Source organism: Nelumbo lutea, chromosome 4 (genome assembly GCF_056320005.1).
Source record: "Nelumbo lutea isolate HS-2025 chromosome 4, American lotus-T2T, whole genome shotgun sequence".
NCBI classification, from domain to species: domain Eukaryota; kingdom Viridiplantae; phylum Streptophyta; class Magnoliopsida; order Proteales; family Nelumbonaceae; genus Nelumbo; species Nelumbo lutea.
In genome coordinates this window covers 88960443-88980295 of record NC_142687.1, presented here as the reverse complement: position 1 = coordinate 88980295, position 19853 = coordinate 88960443, and the positions used below count along the sequence as shown (strand labels likewise).

The 19853-nt window shown below is 36.1% G+C and overlaps 1 protein-coding gene across 1 annotated transcript; it reads left to right on the top strand.

Moving 5' to 3' along the window:
* Nucleotides 1-14793: 14793 nt before the first annotated feature.
* On the top strand, nt 14794-18550 carry LOC148861649 (protein TRANSPORT INHIBITOR RESPONSE 1-like). Its single transcript, XM_088985541.1, has 3 exons — nt 14794-15467; nt 16519-17011; nt 17152-18550. The coding sequence occupies exons 1-3, from the start codon at nt 15013-15015 to the stop codon at nt 17947-17949; spliced, it is 1746 nt and encodes a 581-aa protein (XP_088841667.1). The 5' UTR covers nt 14794-15012; the 3' UTR covers nt 17950-18550.
* The last annotated feature ends 1303 nt before the right edge of the window (nt 18551-19853 follow it).

Sequence of the window (19853 nt, the reverse complement as noted above, 5' to 3'; positions counted from 1 at the left end):
GCAAGTGTGTGAAGCAAAAATAAGAAACAAGAGAAATAAGAATAGCATACACAAGATTTTTATAGAGGCTCGGCCGGACCTAGCCTATGTCCTTTGCCCTAGTATACCACCTAAGCATTCCACTAAAGCCAGCTAGACTTCCAAGTGGCTACAAGATCTTGAATAGACTTTCAGGTACTATTCCAACCTTATATTGTGCCTCCACCTTCACACTTTGAAGACTTGACGCTAGTGAATAGTCTTATAGGTCGTATCCAAACTTTTTACATCTTCAAGATATTACATTGAAAACATAATATAAAGAAATTCCTCTCAGTAGGTTGATAGAACAATTGCAAACAAAACTACCTAACAAACAAGATAACACAATGAATACTCTCGGCTCAAATGAGGCTTTTCTAATTTTCTAAGCACAAGGGTTTTTACTCTTTTAGCTCATAGGGAATTCAAAAGACCACTCTTATTGTTAGCTCACATTCCCCTCTGCTTTTCTTGCTAAACCCTTTGATTTTCACACGGTTGCCCTTACTTTCTTTCTTCTTCTCACAAATTTTTATATGCAAAACAATATAATCGTTATTTGACCATTATTGTACTGTTGGAGACTGATCAATGTTTGGCACATTTTGGAGATGATTTCTAACTTGTTTGGCACATTTTCCGTAGAGTAAAGAGTTGTTGGAGCATAAATGTTTTTGAATAGAAATTATGTGTGAAGCTTTTCTTCGCATAGTAATCGATTGCTAGACTCTGGTAGTCAATTACTTGACTTACAAAGACACTATTGTCACAGTTAGTCGACTATTGATTCAAGGTAATTGACTACTCACTATTGATTCACTGTTGATAGCAGTAGTCTGTAAAGGTAGTCGATTAATATTTACAACCTTAAAGAATTTAAGAAATTGATTCCAAAGGTCTGTGAATCATTTCCTTAGAATTCTAAACTTAGTTTTTCGACATTTATGTCCATGAATGTTTGAACATCTAAAAACCAGACCTACTTCTATCCATTGGTCTCTAAGGTTTAGTCAACTGAATCAATTGCAGTTTTCTTTACCTCATATCAATGAATACTTCTTTAACTCTTTTAAGCTCAACTAAGGTGTGTTTCACTGCAATTGCGCACTTACTTTTCATACCATTAATACGTCAATGAATTTTTTATCATTAAAACACATAAGGTCAAGGCTTTCTGGGAATAAAATTCCAATGACATAGTACCATGTACATGGGGTAAAATACTATTTGTTACCAATATCTTTTGGTAAAAAATACAATCAAGAGATGGAGTGGCACATTGTGTTATGCATAGGAAACTCCCAACAACTCAGTCTTTTTTTCTTTTTTTCTTTCAAACAACCAAAGTTCTATGATGTTTCTATTAGGTTTTAAATGCATGTAATAGTGTAAGAACAGCGTGCATAAGTATTAACCATATAATATTTGGATTGAACTTTTATACATACATACACACACATATATATATATATATATATATATTGAAAAATACATATAACTTATACATATGCATTAGGCATATATTCAAATGTTCAGGTTTTCAAAATCTTTACGTCAAATCAACTCATAGATTTTGTTAGTTGTTAAATATTGACTTTGTATCTGAAATTAAAATTTTAAATCTAATCTTGTCCCTATCATAAAGTCTTAATAAAGAGTCTTAATATAATTTAAATAATTAGTTTCCAAATAGCAAAGATCCCTTGTAACTTTAGAATATTTGTGATGATTAGTTAGAGGAAAAAAAAGAGAAAATTAAAAAAAAATGTGGATGATTTAGCTATGATGTTGACCTGCTTGAATCCTCCATATTTGATAAGGATGGTTTTCACGCAACATCAAGATGGTGAGCTGACTTGGGCGGATTCATGAGATAAATGGAGCAAGTCAAAAGGCCCACATCTGATGGAACTTCATGTAGCAAAAAAAGAAAAAATAAATAAAAAATATCAATACATATCTAAAGTTGGGTATCGGTGCGTATTGATATTATTAATATTTTTTTATTTTTTATTTTTTACTTTTTTATTTATAATCATTTCAAGATTGGACCCCAATTTCGAAGTTTTAAATTTTATAAAATGTTTTTATATTGATATATCATATGTTTTTGGATGCACCAAGAAATATCATATCAATATTTTAATACTTGATTTAGAGACCATTTTCTTAGGGGGTTATATAAAATAGACTCACTAAATGACATTCCCTATTTCATCTCTATAATGGAAATATAGCCAATCAAGAATCCCCCACACATAAAAGCTATTGGATTGGCCATGTCATTATTGTGCCAGTCCACATCATCTCTCCACCTTATCATGTTTCAGTCCTTTTCATAAGTGATGACAGTTGTTGAAATTTACATTTCTCTACAGAGATGGGCTTTGCTTTGCCACGTGGAAGGGGGGTCCTGGAATGTAATGTTGACCCATGAATAGAGAGGTGATACAGTGAATTACATCGAAGTCTGAAGATCCTCACTTCTCATATGTTATTCAAATCCATACCCCTTTTGAAAATTTCAGTTTTCACAGGAATTAATCATGTAGCCATGTTTACTGCACACTGAGCTATGGATCTATGATCCCAGAGCAACAGAAGGAGGATTGATCCAACGACTATAGACCTAATTATCATGCAACTGTTTTTCTTTCTTACCTTATCTTCTACTTCTGCTTGGGCCCACTGGGGGCCTTCCATCAAAGGCTATGGAGAGCAATGCTAAGCACACAATTTTCTTTTTCTTGATTGTGCCTTACAAATTCACTGTAGATCACACATCTGGAACATGGTGGGGCCCCAACTTAATACACTAGATCAAACATGTAAGGTGGGTTTTTCAAAAAGTATCCTTCTTCATTTTTTTTCTGGTCGGTGGTATCAAATATGGGAGGGATCTCACTTCTCACCAGGTGACAATTCATTGTTTGAACATTTTAACATATTCCATTTTAATATTATTTTCTTTCAATTTCATGGCTGTGGACCTACCCAAAGAGCTTCTCCCTATCTCTAGCTTCTCTCTCCTCTTTTTCTTCTTTTTTATATTTGTGGGTAGGTATAGCTAGGTCTAGACTACTGTTTAGCTTTGCCTAACCTTTCCTTGTCTGACCACCATTGGAACTCAAAAAGTATAAAAGAAAGAAAACCCACAATCACATCTTTCTAAAGATGAGTGATCTAACAAGTCTTTGGGTTACCCAAGAAGCAAAATCATTCTAAGCCACTGCGTGATTGGCTGATTCTTTCCTTCTTCCACAGGGAACCATGGCAAGAAATATGTCCCAAGTCCCAACCCACCCATTGGATAATAGTTGAACCTTGTTAGAGACACGTTTTTGGTAAGGAGTTAGAGACATGTTGTTGGACCTTTCCTTCTTCCACAGTTTTATGAATTATTGCAGACATTGATGTATGCTCAATTCAACTTGAGAGTGGTAATTCTTCTTCTTTGGTTTTGATTTGGAGGAATTCTTCCCTGGTTAATGCATCCAAGTATGAGCAACATCTAGGGTTCTCTTTATTAAATGAAAAATCATCTTTCATCCAAACAAAATTAAAAGCCATTAAGTTTTGTCGTCTTGATTCGAAATAATAGTCGGGGTTATGTTGGGTCGAGTTGAGTTAAACCATATATATGGTTCGGCCAAGAATTAACATCCAATTCTTATAGGATGAACATATATATGGGTGCAATTTAGGCAGGTTAGAGTTGGGATTTTGTCAAAACTTGAATGGATTCGACCCGAAGCAGTATCAAATATTAACTTGAGCTAACCCAAGTTGCACTCCTACAACCAATTATCATCTAGCTTTACCTAACAAAGATGAACATCTATCTATCAAGCATGTATTTACAATAAAATAGGAATCAAATTCTCAATTGATTGTCCACAATTAAAAATTGGAATATTCTTTTCAACCAAGTAAAGTGATAAGAAAAAGGTATAAATTCAACATCAATCTTCCCTCCCTTTGTAGCAGTAAAAGGTTGACTAAAAACCAAAGACATTAGCCTCCTCCTCCTCATTTGTAATTTCTTTCTACCATTGGCAAGGAGTGTGAGGTGGGTAATTGCTCATTAATTATGATCAAATAAAATTTCTGATACCTTTTTGAGTGGAATGGAATTCCTCAATCCCCACTAAGAGGAGAATGAAAAAAATGAGAAACAGACAACAAAGATGAGACAACCTAATTAACCTAACAAATTGGTTAATACCTTGTAATCATAAAATGGAGGGGCCTACATTGGCTAAAGTAATCTTAGCCCTCCATCCATCACCTGGTAAACGAGAATCCAACGGTCTTACCCTTCTACATGGTCACCATCTCACCAAATTCATCTCTCTTTGCAATCAAGAAAGAAGAAACCTAACGCTATTTATTATCATCAAAAGTGCCTCATTTCAATATCCCCATATGAAACAAATATAGAATCATTTTGATTATTGGGTGCCAAGATAAATGGTTCAATCCTCTACTTCACATACAATCATTCATCTTCTTTGTGAAAAGCAAAACATAAAATGGTTCCACGTTATATTTAAAGCTATGTATTTTACATCAAAATAAACCTATATAATATATATACGGAATTCGGATATGCTACAAATAAGACATGTACAACAGGCTATGAAACCCAATCAGGAATAAACACATCAGTACAATTATCGGATGTGCTCCTCACACTGGCTTCACAGCCATACATGCACATTTCACCAGTAATGGAAACATCTCTCATGAATAATAATTTACAAGTAGGGGAGATATTCCCAATGTGCGGTTGAAACATGTTGTGAGGTCCATGTGAAGAGCATTCTATATATGAAGAACAGATCCGGATTCTTTTCACATCCTTTTGTAAATGTATTTTAAGGTAAGCAACCAAAAAATAGAAAAAGAAAAACCATTTTGGCCGCCAATTCACAATTCAAACGGTCCAACCATTCAGTCTAATTAATCCCACTATATATGACAATACTGGTCCATATCACAAATCTTTATCTTTACAACATATATTGTCATTTATGGCTAACATTTGAAGAAAGGAAAAGAAATGCAATGAATAAAGACATCACATATTTTGACAAGCAAAAGTACTTGTGAGCATGCCCTTTTGTAGACTACTGAATTGGCTGAACTGAATAGCTTATTGTTTGTTTTTAGTTCAGTCTCAGTTCGGAAAGAGTACAAATACAAATTTGTAGAGTGTAAATCCTTGTGTTTTTATATTATATATATATATATATATATACCGTACATATTTGTATTTGTATTTGTACTTCTAAACTTAGACTCAGTGGATAAGATAGCCATCTAACCAAACAAATAATGAACAGCAAACTAATCACACCATTCTAATGCAAAAAAGCGCTAGCTTCCGAAAGGATCATTTGGAACAGTATGAGCTTGGCCTCTAGTAATTGACATCAAAGCAACCTTATCCACACGTTAGGTTTTTTTTTTTTTTTTTTTTTGCAGAAAATGAAGCTTTATTTCTTTTGGAACAAAAATACATTTATCCATTTATAAACTTGTAAAGGGATATGAGATTAAAAGGAAGTTTGGCTAGAAGGTAACTCCAAGATGGTGGTTGATGCATCTAACAACAAAAATACAAAAGAAATCATACAATCATGTAATTCTTGAGGTGGGTTTATTAGCCCTTGTTTGTCTTTGTCACAGAGAGAGAGAGAGAGAATTGCAATTCATCAGGAATTCATAGATAGATATTGTATTGAATGGAAGATTCTAACCCCATATAATCCAATGGCCATATCTTCACAAGCATTGAATATTCATCCTGCAACAACAGTGGGGTACTAGTAACTTTCCTAGATAAAGGGTTCCTACACAAAAGGTAGCTTCATATATAACATTATTTTTCTTTAGGGTTTCTTTTCTTAGCTTGTTCATGGAAATCAGTCCACTATTACTTCTACTATTAAAATGTTATTTGAAATCCTCTTTATGTTTCAAACCTTGAGACCAATAGATTATTACACAACAAACAGCTGAGTCTAATAAACAAAGTATAGATTGTCAATTAACTATGCATTTGTTCAATTAGACAGATTTGTATTTGTATATAAAATATGATGAGAGCCACAGAGGCGCCAATATTCTCAGTCAACTTATCTGTAGAGTAGAGACCAGTCAACAAATGGATGGGTGACACGTGTGTAGGAAGGGATGAGGGCAAAAGTTAGGACACCGACAGTGATCCTTAGGTGGGCTCTCCCCTACTTTTCTTCTTTTGTACCAGCTCTATTTGGCATTCTATTAACAAGTTTGGTGAGTTTAAAAGGAAAACAAGAAGTAGAAAGCTTTGTAGCAGGTTTCTCCTTGATTGATAAGACAGGGCAGGCGACCTTAGACACCTCCACCTCCCAATCCCCTCCACTGAGGGTCCCCATTTCTTTTGTCCTCTCTCTCTCTGTGGCCTCTTATGATGGTTTGAAAACCTAATTTGGACCATTATTCTTATAACTAATTTCATTATTATAATATTATTTATATTTTGAAATACAAAGACCCCCTTAAATTTTCATTTGCAAAAAAGATCCCTCAGAATTTTCACTTTAGCTCAGTTTGGAAGGAGTATAAATATAAATATGTAAAATGTAGAACCTTGAATTTTGTATTATTTTGTATGCATTTGTATTGTACATATTTGTATTTGTACGTTTTCCAAATTAAGGTTTTGCAGCAAATATCCCTTATATTCTATTAGTTAACTTTGAAAACGGTTCTCATTCAATTGTTTAAAATTTTTTAGATCTTCAAATTACCCTTTTTCTTATTTATCTGAATAACTATGATTTGATTAGTTGGTCCAATAGATTCTTACAAATTTATGGCTTGATTCAATAATCAAATGAAATGGTAGAGGTTTCTTTCTTATAGATATAAATTTGTGGTTTCATTTGGTTTTTCTTGGTTTATTGGAGAAAGGAGTGGATAATTGTTATATTTTTAAGATGAATAGAGACATTTGTGTTAGTGAAACTAATCAAGAATTTGAATAATCTTTTTTTTTTCTAGTTATTTTAGTTAATTTCGTTCCGAGAAAATGGAGGTACTTTTGGTTAATTAGGGCTTAAATGAAAAAGGGTGAGAAAAAAAGGAAAATCCATGTGGGTATTTTAGTAATTTAATGTATTCCGTCACCTAACTTAACACTCAAGTGCTATTTTCCACCAGGGGTGTCAATGGACCAGTTTTGGATTGGACTCCGTCCAAACCAAAATGTGGATGGATTGGATAGACCAACAACACATTGAATTGGACCAAACTGAACTTAATAATCCAAATTATGTATTGGATTTGTGTTGGACTGGATTGGATTGAGCCAATATCTGGTCCATTGATAGAATATAAGAATATAGGTGTCAATGAACTAGGGTTGAGTTAGAATTAATCTAAATTAAAACAAATTTGAACAGGTTGAACAGTCCAAACATTAAATTGGACTGGTCCAAAATATTCATTAAATTGGATTAGACCTGGTACGTTTCTAATGAACTCACATTCGATTGGAACGGATAGGACCAAATCCAATCTAATTGACACTCCTGTTATGGCAAAGTGAAAGTTCAAAGGGGTTGTGACAAATGGAAGTTGAAGGTTATTTGTCAGTACAAGGGGTCTTTTTAATTTACCCTGATGTGAATATTTTTCTAATAAACATGTCTGGGGTATTTTTGTCATTTTCTTTGTAAGCATACAATCTTGGTCGATTTATCACATGGGTTAGTTTAGCTTCTTCTTAATGAGAAAGGGGTTGTATGATAAACCGATAACAACTGAAATAGATATTCAAAGCAGAATTCAGCAAAGATTCCAATCATTTAAATGGCCTGAATCTAGGGCTATTGTTGGTACATGATAAAAAAACTCAGGAGTTAAACAATCACCTCAATATATGTGTTTTACCAAAGTTTCATCGTTCAGCAATTAAGTAGGTCTCGAGTTGCTGAAATGCTCAATTGCACGTTTTTTATTTTTAACTTTTTCTAGCATTTTGCTCTCAGCTCCTTTTCAGCAAATTATCAATTGCCATCTAAATAAGAGATAAATACATTGTTTCCTACCTGAATTAAGGGAGTATTTAACACATAACAATATGATTGGTTTTGTTTTTCAAGAGAAAAACAACTGCCACATAGCAAAATTAATATTTTTGCTCACGTGGCAAAATTTTTCATTTTGAATACATTAGCAAAACACGCGCTAATTTGAGTTCGAATATCCTATCAATAAAACACGTTCCAATACCCTATTGACATGATCTGACATCGCATATCTCACCATCCTAATGCGCATTATTGGAGGTGTGGGAACGAGTTTTGTTGGCTTAAGATTCCAATTCTATTTATTCAATTACGGCTACAAATAAGTCTATTCAGGTCCAATTCGAATATGAACTTGATCTGGTCATAGGATTCCCTTGATCCTAACAAATCGGATCAAATAAAAAAAGAATTAGAATATACCCTGATCTGATCTAATCTGTTAGTTGTGAAATATTATATATTATAACTAGCAGGCCCCCGTCCGATGTACATAATTGGACTTAAAACTTATTATTTTTAGGAGCTACACAAATTGAGGTAGGAATGGCAATTTTCTCCATCCCTGCCATGTACTCGACCTCCCCGATCAAGTGGTGATAGGATGGAGATTGCCTTAACGGGGATAGGTGGGGATGGAATTAATAGGATTACCTGATTGGGGACGGGGAGTGAAGTCCGCATCCCGACCTAACCCAAATTATATATATTAAATATATTGGAGAAGGAGAGGGCTGCTAATGTGGGACCTAATCTCTTTATAATATAATATAGATATTAACAGGGACATGTGCAATGCACATGCTTTGTTAAAACAATTTCAGGCAATAGAGCTAGGGGTGCAAGTTGGGTGTACCCAATTCAAGCCCGGCTTGATTCAATCAAAGCTTTAGCATAGGTTGGTTTTGAGTTTTTGGGCTTTAAGATGGGCTTGATCCAAAAAAACATGGGCCTAAACAAAACTCTAATTGGGCTTACGTTAAGGCCTCTGGTACTAATCCGATGCAATTTAAGTTTGCCCAACATTTTATGACACACACACACAGACCAAGCACTACACTTAGATTTATTGTATTTGTTGCTAAAATATTGTTATTAAACCCGAAACCCCCGGTGGATGGCTAGATTCAAAGTTCAAAGCTCAATATGCCCAAGCCTAACTCGAGCAGGGATGACAACAAAATGGGTTAAGGGAGGGTTTTGTAAATTCTAGGCTATACCTGCCTAGTGGGTTGAATTTTGACCAAACCCTCCCTGTATTCAAGAGTAGGGGTGGGTTAGGTTTAAAACTCACATCTAATTTCCTATTATTTCTTGTTATATAAAAGTAATAAATAAGTAAAATAACATAAATAAACAACAAAATTTCCAATTATTTGATTAAGGTGTAAAAAAAACACATAAACTATCAATTATCCTTTACGTCTAATTCAAAATATTATTAAATTCAATACCTAGTACATAAGGTTTATATGCTTTCCAATAATTTGCAGGTTAAGAGGGTAGGGTTTAGCCTGATACCACACCCTACCCGTAATGTACGGTTTGTAGAATTCCAAAACCCAACTTGCCCCAAAATCCATCCTTCAAACAAAAAAAAAAAAAAAAAAAAAAACAGCCTCGTCGAGGTGGGTAGGGGTGGATACCCATTGGGTAGGGTAGAAATTATCATCCCTAAGCCTGAGATGCTTAGTTAAGGTTGAGTTGGGCCTAAGTTGGTTAACTTAGGCTTAACCTTGAATTGGACCAAGCTTGAGCTTGAGGTTTGAGACTTAGGATTGGATTAACCCTTAACCCGACCCAACCCATTCAAGTTGCACCTAGCAGGGACCTGTATGATGCACAAGCATTGTTATGCGAAAGCTAAACAATAAAAGCACATAAGAGTAGACAATTGTTTTATATTTTGACATTTTAAATAATTAATAATTTGTTATATTTTATTTACACAATAATTTTTTACAATACAAAAACAACAATAACTAATTTCAGCTAGGTTGTTCATCAAATTGATGAAACCGACCAACTCGACTCGAGTTTGTTGGTTTTCTAGTATTTATGGTGGGTTCCAATTCAGCAATTTCCCAACCTAACCGGGTTGGGTCAATATTTAAGTTTAAATATTTTCAACCAACCAACTAAACCTAAAATTGACCCAAACCAATATAACCCAAGTTGGCTGGTTTTCACTAATAGTTGGTTGGTTTTGGGTGACCAACTCCCCAACTTGACTAGGTCAATTTGGTTGACTAAACAACTTACAACTGAATCGAACCAACCCACAAACACTCCTAATTTTAACTAAACTAATAGTTTAATATCTAGTAAGTGACAATAGTTTAATCTCTAATAATTATTGAAAATTTTCTATTAAATAATATAACAAAAATAGATTTATACATAATTATTGAAAATATATTTATCACAAAAGTAGAATAAATAATTATTAAAAATATAATAAATATAAATTTTAGTATATATAAATATATAATTAATATATATTAAGATTTTAAATTTATTATTAATAAATATCAATTTTCTAAAAAGTTATTTTCTAGAATTATTAATTGATATAAGTGAAATAATGTTTTTATTATTAGTACATTAATAATTGCAATTATTATTATATTTTTTAGTATCTATTAAAAACACTTTTGAAAGTTATTACCTATTTTTGTTATTTGAAAGCTTCAATACCTGTGAATTATTTAACCTATTTTCATTATTTTAATTATATTAAAAAAATTAAGTTATTTATATTTTATATTCTTATTATCAAATATTATTAAATCTATTATAATTATTTTTGTGTTTTTGATACAATTTTAAGGTTAGTACATAATTCCTTTGTTTAATCTATTTTATTTGTTTTTAAATAATATTTAAAATATGATTTACTTATTAATTTTCTTAAATTTAAAATATTAAAATTAGTTATTTACAATATTATTTGTCTATTTAAACAATTTCATTATTTAGTTATTCCAATATTACTTATTTATTGAATTTCATAATCCATAAAATTGTACGTTATACTATTATTACATAACTTTGTTATTTTAATTATTTAAAATTTAGTTATATTAAATATTTTTATTTAAAATATTTAGTTATTTAATTATTTAAATAAGATGCAACATATTTAAAAATTTTCATTATTTAAATTTTATATATTTTAAAGTTATTACATAATATTAAATATTTTGTTATATAATATTTAACTATTTTTAATATTTTTTTATTTATAATAATTAGTTATTGAAATTTTTGAAAAATATTTTTTAATTTTTATTATTGAAATAAATGTTTTAAAGTTATTACATAGTTTTATTATAATATTTAAATAATTGTTAAATTTTTTAATTAAAACTTTCTTTTGATAGTTTTAGATGAAAATTGGGGGAGAGGATAAATAGGAATTAGAGATAACTTAGGAGAAAAACTATACTAAATTAGATATAATTTAGGAGAAAGTGGGAGATAGTGGTGCCACTTGGCTAGATTAGATTAGATTTTGGTAGAGAGATTTTAGGAATAGTTTTAGGAAGGGATATCCAAAGGGATAAATATAGAGTAAAGAGGGGTGGGTCAGGCATGATGAGGTGTCATTATGAGAGAGGGAGAAGGGAGTGATGAGGTGGCTTCATGAGAGAGGAACAAATCTATTGGGGTAATGGAGAAAGCTCATGCCATGACATGGCATCATTATATTTTAGTATGTATATAGATTATTATTTATGAATAATATAGCATGTTATTTATATTACATCTTCAATGTTATTTTGATTATAATCCAAATCAATTCAGATTCAAATCAGATATCTGATAAGATGTTCGAATTTAAATCATAATCTTGGAAATCTGACAATTTTTTATCAAATTCGGATTAGTTGGATTTCTTACCGAATTGGATCAGATATACCCTTTATGGATTCCGAACCATTTTGCAGTCCTAAATTCAATAATTAATCCTTTCACCTACAAAATTGTAGGTAATAAAAAGAAAAAAAAAAGAGTAAGAATGGATATAACATTGAATAGAACATAATGGTGAATGAAGATTCATATAGCCAACCTCATATAGTTGGGATAAGGCTTGATGTAAATATGATGTGACCCTATATAATTTAACAATGGATATGAAAAAACAAGATCCATGTAAGACCCCATCTAATCAGAATAAGGGGTTGGATGATGATGTTGTTATGACCCCAATTGGCAATCGAGTCACCCTTTGGACTACCTTCTTTGTAACGGATATACTAATGTTTACACTTGATTCCCTTTTTATATATTGACAATCTTCCACACTCTTACACTCTTGAATTTCCAATTCTCCTCCCCATCTTGTGGGCCACCCCTAGAAGCCCATTCATACAGCTTCTCTGGTTGAAGCTCATTCAACTATTTCAATCCGTCCAGAGGTAAAAACAGTCAACTGATCAAGACAAAATTTCTCTCTTTTTTCATGGACCAATGGACTAAGGACCATCTAAATACATGACCTTTCAAATCCATGGTTTGGAGCAGCTCACATCCATTACTTGAATCACCTGACGCGTTACTTTGCATTTTTTTTTCTCCCTCTTATACCCTTTCAATGGAGAGGGGGTTTTGATTTCACCCTTAATCAACAGATAAAACCTTACCTCATTTGATTAATTAATTGATTAGTTAAGATAATAAAAAAACCAAACTTTTCAGTGTATGATGGGAAAGAAAGATGGTCAAAAGTCCCATTATCAGTTAATTAATTAATTAACAAACCCTAATTTTTATACCATTTGATCGTACCATATGGCTTAAATTAATGCTACTTAACAAAACAACAACAGTTTATGCAACTCTTGCATTCTTCGCCGTGCAGACACGGCGGGAGGGCCCACCGAAAGATATATTTACACAACAAAGATACTCGTTGTTCATGGGTCGTGTCCCCTCTCCGTGGGCGAAGAAAACCAAGAGTTGCATATTCGTTGTTCACAAGCAATTCTAGAACTTTACAACTTCGAGGGGAAGAGAGAATCCCGGAAAGCCATGCGTGGGCGTATTAATTAATTCCTCCTAAGACTCGTTTGTTTCCTTAATAAAATCCTTTTTTAATTTTCTTAATCTCGATTTTTGGCAAATATATGCTAGCCAACTCATCTCGTTATTACTTTATTACTAAAAAAATGTTATTTAATTAAAATTTTCCAATTGTTGATTCCAAGAAATTATATTAAATTTTTAATTAAAAATTAGAAGGGAAAAAAAAGCTTCTAATTTCCAAACAGGTGACAGGTCGGTCACCTAGGGCAAGCGCCTGTCTTATTTCACCCACGTGAACGGAAGACATCCCGAATCCAGACCGTTGATTGATTTGACGCGTGTCAGTTTAGTCAGTTCTGCGCCATTCCTTCCCCATTAGTCTTCTCTCAATCAAAGGTGGAACCTTGATGGAGATCTGAGAGGAGGACAGAGAGGATTCTCTACCTCCGATTACGACTGTTGGATCGGAACCTCTCTTACATCTTTTCGCTACCATTTTGGAATCCTTCCATAATTCCATAGTCCTCGCAACTTGCTATCCGTCGTAATTTACAATATTTAATTAATAAATAAAAAAGAGTAAAAACGGACAGGCTTTTACAGTTGCTATTGATAAAGACGCCTCGGAGGAGGCGAGGCGCCCATCCAACGGTCCAGGTCCTTTCCTTTGCAATCTCTCAATCTAGACCGTCGGTTTAAAAAAACTCAGCTTTCGACGTAAAAAGGACAGGTCCATACTGCCAACCATGCTAGTGTCCTTTTGCTAAAAGACAATCCTATCCCTTCATTTTCTCCTACTGAGACAAAACCCATATAACTGTTACGGGCGATAAGGTCATTTCACCCACCAGACATCAATAATTCGGTCAATCAGACAGTGTAACTATATAGTGAATATCGTACCTGTACTTTGCCCAATATCTGACGAACGAGGCTCTTTTGTTTTTTCGTTTTATAGAACGCAAAATTCCATTTGAAGCAGCGTATGCAGACCGTATTTCCGGAATATAAGCGGACAGACCGTATATAATCTCGACTGAGCGAGTCCGAGTGAAGGAACATGAGCATCTCACTTTGGGTCTACAACCGTCCTGTACCGTCACATTAGTATGGTTGTCTCTTGTGGCCCATCCCGGAGCCCCGGGCCCACATTTCGTATGGTCCCCGATGTGGGCCTCATATTCCGTGATGCTAATTATGGTTCGTGGTGGGCCAACCTGCAAATCTCAATCCAACGCGATCTCAACTTTTGATATTGGATGCGTTTGGTGACAGAGTCCTTTTTACCCCCTCACCCCGCTGCCAAACCCCAACACGAGATTCCATTTCCAACTGGTTACGCTCGAGAAGTTTCCGATTTCCGAATTCCGATACGATATTTTTTTTATAAATCGAGTTATCGCGACACGTCTTCCTATACGTTTCCCGCTTCCGTAGGAATCCGTATTTTTCATTTTCATTTTTTTTTTTCTATTTTAGCGGCTGCGCTTTCACACAGACGGATAAGAACGCTGGCTCTATGTAGACCGGTACAGGGAATCGAACGGCCACCATACACCTCCAGAAGCCTGAAATGTTATGATCCGTCGATTAATATCAGCGCCCACTTAACCCACGCTCAACCCCGGTTAAGATTTAACCACCCACCCTGCAAAAAAATAAAGCCTTATCCCCTTGACGCTTCTTACTGTTTCTTTCTCTGTCTCCGTCTCTCTCCCTGGAACTCAGCTCGATCTAAGATTGTTAATGGCGTCGGAGATCTCTTTTTTTTTTAAGTTATCTTGACCGGTTAATCCATAAATTTTTGTTTTGAGCTAATTCTTTTAAGCATCCATATTACTTAAGCTGTTGAGAAATCGAAGTTCTGCTAATCGAAGCTTCAATGGCGTATTCCTTTCCGGAAGAGGTCTTAGAGCATGTTTTCTCTTTCATTCAGGACGATAAGGACAGGAACGCCGTTTCTCTGGTATGCAAGTCTTGGTATGAGGTCGAGAGGTGGTGCCGGCGTCGGATCTTCGTCGGGAACTGCTACGCAGTTAGCCCTAGGATTGTGATGAGACGGTTTCCGGAGCTGCGATCTGTGTCGTTGAAGGGGAAACCACATTTTGCTGATTTTAATCTCGTGCCGGAGGGATGGGGGGGATATGTGTACCCTTGGATCTCGGCCACGGCAGAAGCTTATCCGTGGTTGGAGGAACTGAGGTTAAAGCGCATGGTGGTGACCGACGAAGCGTTGGAGCTGATCTCGCGTTCGTTTAAGAATTTTAGTGTTTTGGTTCTCTCGTCGTGCGAGGGGTTTACTACTGATGGACTTGCCGCCATTGCTGCCAATTGCAGGTTCTTCTGCCTGAACCATTTCTGTTGTTTTGTGTTCTGGGGTTTGTTCATAATCTTTAGTAGGTTGAACTGAAACCTCAAGTTGTCATTACTTTCAGTAGTTTGGCTGCTAATCGCTGGTCAATGCATGAAAGATTTTATTTTATTTATTTCTATTTTTTCTTGGCTCCAACTTCTTGTCTTTGATGGAGAATGGCGCAAGTTTCCCCGGGACGGTTTCCGTCACTATTTTCTTACTTTTCCATTTTTGGTTGCAAATCTTCTCCCGTTTATCGCCCCGTCCTGAACTGACCCCTAGTTGTGATCGAAATGGTATCGGTTATTCTATTGAAAGATTTCATTTTGTTTGCTATTTGCGGGTTTTAGTTCCTTGGTTTTTCGTACTAGAACTGGGAACCCATGGTTCTGGATTTCGTACTAGAACTGGGAACCCATGGTTCTGGAGCTCTGTGTATTTCCTAGAGTTGCCATTTTTATCTCCGAGAGATCCAGATGGAAGATGGATTTTGAAATGAAATGACTAATGTGGAAAACCTAATGATGCCATCTGGTTCTTTATTTTCTGTGTTTCTTTTGTTTTCTTATGGAATGATATCATACGGTTCTCCTTTTTGGATTTTGGAGGGTTGTGTTTGGGACAATGTGGGTTCCTCTGGATTCCCGGATTTCATTCTCTTTTCCTTTGCCTGTTTCATTTTTATGATAATAATGGTTTTGTTTACTTCGTTCTTTTGAGGTTCGTTTGAGTTGTATCTTTAGGATCCGGTTCGTTTAAAATTTTGGCAGTCGGTAGAAGATTAAAGGAAGAAATTCCTCCTTGAGTAAAATCATTGAACTAGAAAAATTTAACCAGGGCAGTTACATAATTTCATCTTATGATATCAAATTTCTACAAGGACCCCTGGGTTGGATGTTCTAATTCAGTGAAACAATTTGTTTTCTTTCAATTTCAGTAGTATGCATTTGGTTGCAGAAATTGTTCTTCCCATCCTTCTTTTTTTGTCCCTTTTCATTCTTTACCCATCTTTTTCTTGGCTATGATCTAATGCAGGAATCTAAGGGTGCTGGAGTTGTGGGAATGTGAAGTGGATGATCGTAGTGGGAATTGGCTCAGCCATTTCCCTGAATCATGCACGTCACTGGTCTCTCTTAGTTTCCCATGTCTTGATGGGGAGGTTAGCTTCTCCGCCCTGGAGCGCCTGGTGAGTAGGTGCACCAACCTGAGGACCCTCCGGCTCAACAATTCTGTGCCTCTTGACAAGCTCCCTAACCTCCTTCGCCGAGCTCCTCAGCTTGTTGATCTGGGCACCGGTGCCTACACTGCAGAAATCCGTCCTGAACTCTATTCAAAGCTTGGAAATGCGTTTGCAGGCTGCAAGGGGCTTAAAAGCCTATCAGGGTTCTGGGAAGCGGTCCCATCATATCTTCCAGCTACCTATTCTATCTGTGCTGGGATTAGATCTTTGAACCTGAGTTATGCCACCATCCAAAGCCCTGATCTCGTCAAGCTCATCAGACAGTGTCCAAATCTGCAACGATTGTGGGTATGTCACTTATAATTGCGTGCCCTAAGAGCACCTTTTTATTTGCATGCCGTGCTGAAAATATACTCTCTGGATGATATCTATGTCTATGTTGTGGTCATTTTTTCTCATTTGAAATCTAAAGCAAGAAAACAATACAGGTATTGGATTACATTGAAGACAGTGGACTCAATGCCCTTGCAACAACTTGCAAGGACCTTCAAGAGCTGAGGGTGTTTCCATCTGACCCATTTGGTGTAGAGGCTAATGTCTCTTTGACAGAACAAGGCCTTGTCTGTGTTTCTGAGGGTTGTCCTAAGCTGCAATCAGTTCTCTATTTCTGCCGGCAGATGTCAAATGCTGCCTTATTTACCATTGCTAGGAACCGCCCCAACTTGACTCGCTTCCGACTCTGTATCATCGAGCCCCGGGCACCAGATTACCTTACTCTGCAACCACTAGATGCTGGCTTCGGTGCCATTGTTGAGAACTGCAAGGACCTCCAGCGCCTTTCACTCTCTGGTCTCCTTACTGACCGTGTATTTGAGTACATCGGAACACATGCAAAGAAGCTTGAGATGCTCTCAATAGCCTTTGCTGGGGATAGCGATTTGGGCCTCCATCATGTCTTGTCAGGGTGCAATAGCCTCCGAAAGCTGGAGATCCGGGATTGCCCGTTTGGTGACAAAGCCCTCCTAGCTAATGCGTCAAAGCTGGAGACAATGCGATCCCTTTGGATGTCTTCATGTTCAGTGAGTTTTGAAGCATGCAAGTTGCTAGGTCAGAAGATGCCCAGGCTCAACGTTGAGGTCATTGATGAGAGGGGATCCCCAGAGTCGAGGCCTGAAAGTTTACCTATTGACAAGCTTTATATTTACCGGACAATTGCAGGGCCTAGATGTGATATGCCAAGCTTTGTTTGGAATATGGATGCGAGGTCCGCATTGAGGTTCTCTTGACTCCAAATCTTTGGACCGAGCATGTATTTTCTGACAGGTTGCAGCTTGGAGGAATTGTGGTCAATGGTTTCAAATTTTTCTTGTGATGGAGCCAGGGTTTGTTTGGACAACAGATGAGATAAATGCGAAGGCGATGCTGAGGTTTTCTGAGCTCCATTCATGGGTTGAGCATGTTGGTCCGTCTGAAAGCTTGCAGCTTGGAGGGGTTGCAGGTATGAGCTCAATTTTTCTTGTCATGGATTTTATTTTTAATCTTCTTTAGCTTAATATAATTGCAGTGGCGTGGGCGGGGCAGGGCTGCTAGAGGGTATACAGAGAGTCGGGAGCTCAAAAGGCCATTTGTTTTATTGCTTGGCTGATCAGAGGAGGAAGGAGAAGAGTAGTAATATGTATTGGTGGGTAACAAGGAGTGATATAGTTCTGATTGTTGTGAAACATGCTTAGCATGAACAAGCACTATGTATTACCTTCTGACTAGCAAAGTGATGCATTTATTCGCATCTAGGCTGTTGGGAAGAATGATCAATGATGTTATTAAAACATCTATTTGGCAGCAGAAACTTTTCAGTCTTAGAAAATAATGAAGTTGGATTGCATAAAACCATTATATTGTTGTTTATGTTCAATTATTTATTCTTTTATTATATGTATATCAAATATAAAACACGGATATCAGACCCACTCGAAAATCAAAACACTAGTCTGAAGCTGATTTTGCAAGTCTTTTACCAAATGAGTGTTAAATTGACCATGCATCCACAGTGGTCAGAAAGCACGATGTCCTACGGGTCCCCATATGAAGATCTCTACGCGGATGGGGGAGTGGTAAGATGATCATGTCTCATAGGTGTTTGTGGATTTGTTCGAAAGGAATGATGAAGAAGATGTTCGAGTTAATTTCGTTCCAATTATGTTTCTTTTTGACCAAGGAAAAAAAAACTCCCCTACCCCCTCCCCCCCTTGGGTGAGAATCATAGGGTGGTGGGTCTGTTCCCTTTACCCCCTCCAACTCCAAGGTAAGGTACGCGTACCACGCGTCAGTCTTGATGTTGAATTTTAATTTTTCATTTGTGTTAGTCCGCTGCTCCTCTACTCCTGCCATCTGCCTGCCTCTTCACCTTTTTCTTTTATCTTTTCCTTCCTTGGAAGTGCTCTCTTTTAAGTGCTCATTATGAGGAATCTGTGGGGAGTCCAGTCCACCCTTTTGGTAGATAGATGGGTGGTGCCGCTGATTCTAATGGACTGTAATCACAATAGTGACTTAGTGTGTCTGCCGTGGCATGGGTCCTTTGATCCTTTCCTTCAAAATGAAAAATGAAAAATCTCATCATGCTTGCTCAAGAAGGCATGGCATTTAACTTGTAAGCCTTTGTATTGGAATTCGCATCGACGAAACACGAGTCAAAGTCCCTCCCCACCATTCTCGCGGGCGGTAGCAGTACATCAGTTGGTTTGGCTTGTCAATATCACTTCTATGCAAGTTCAAAGTATTGACGTGTCGTTTTGGGACCCTTCCGATATGCCCTTACAGTGAATGTATCGGGGTCTGATCGGTTCAGGGGGTGAAGGAGTTTTAAATTGGCTCCACGTCAAAAGTTGTATTGATTCGCCTGATACACCTATCGGTATATCTATATTTTGAACCTTGCCTATATGAGTCATTAGGCACCTGTACTCTTATTAACTGCAGGGTGTGAGACCAGCAGGTGGTCTGAAATCATTGCCTTTTCTTGCAAGAATTTTTAAGGAGATAAATGGGAACATCTTTCTCTTTCCCTCTATTAAGGCGTTGGGGAATGGAGAATGGAGAATGGAGATCCATCCCTTTACCCTAAGTGGGGTGGGAGTAAGTGGGACTTATCATTTGCTGAGTCCAAATCTCTACATGCATGTCAGCAGTTACG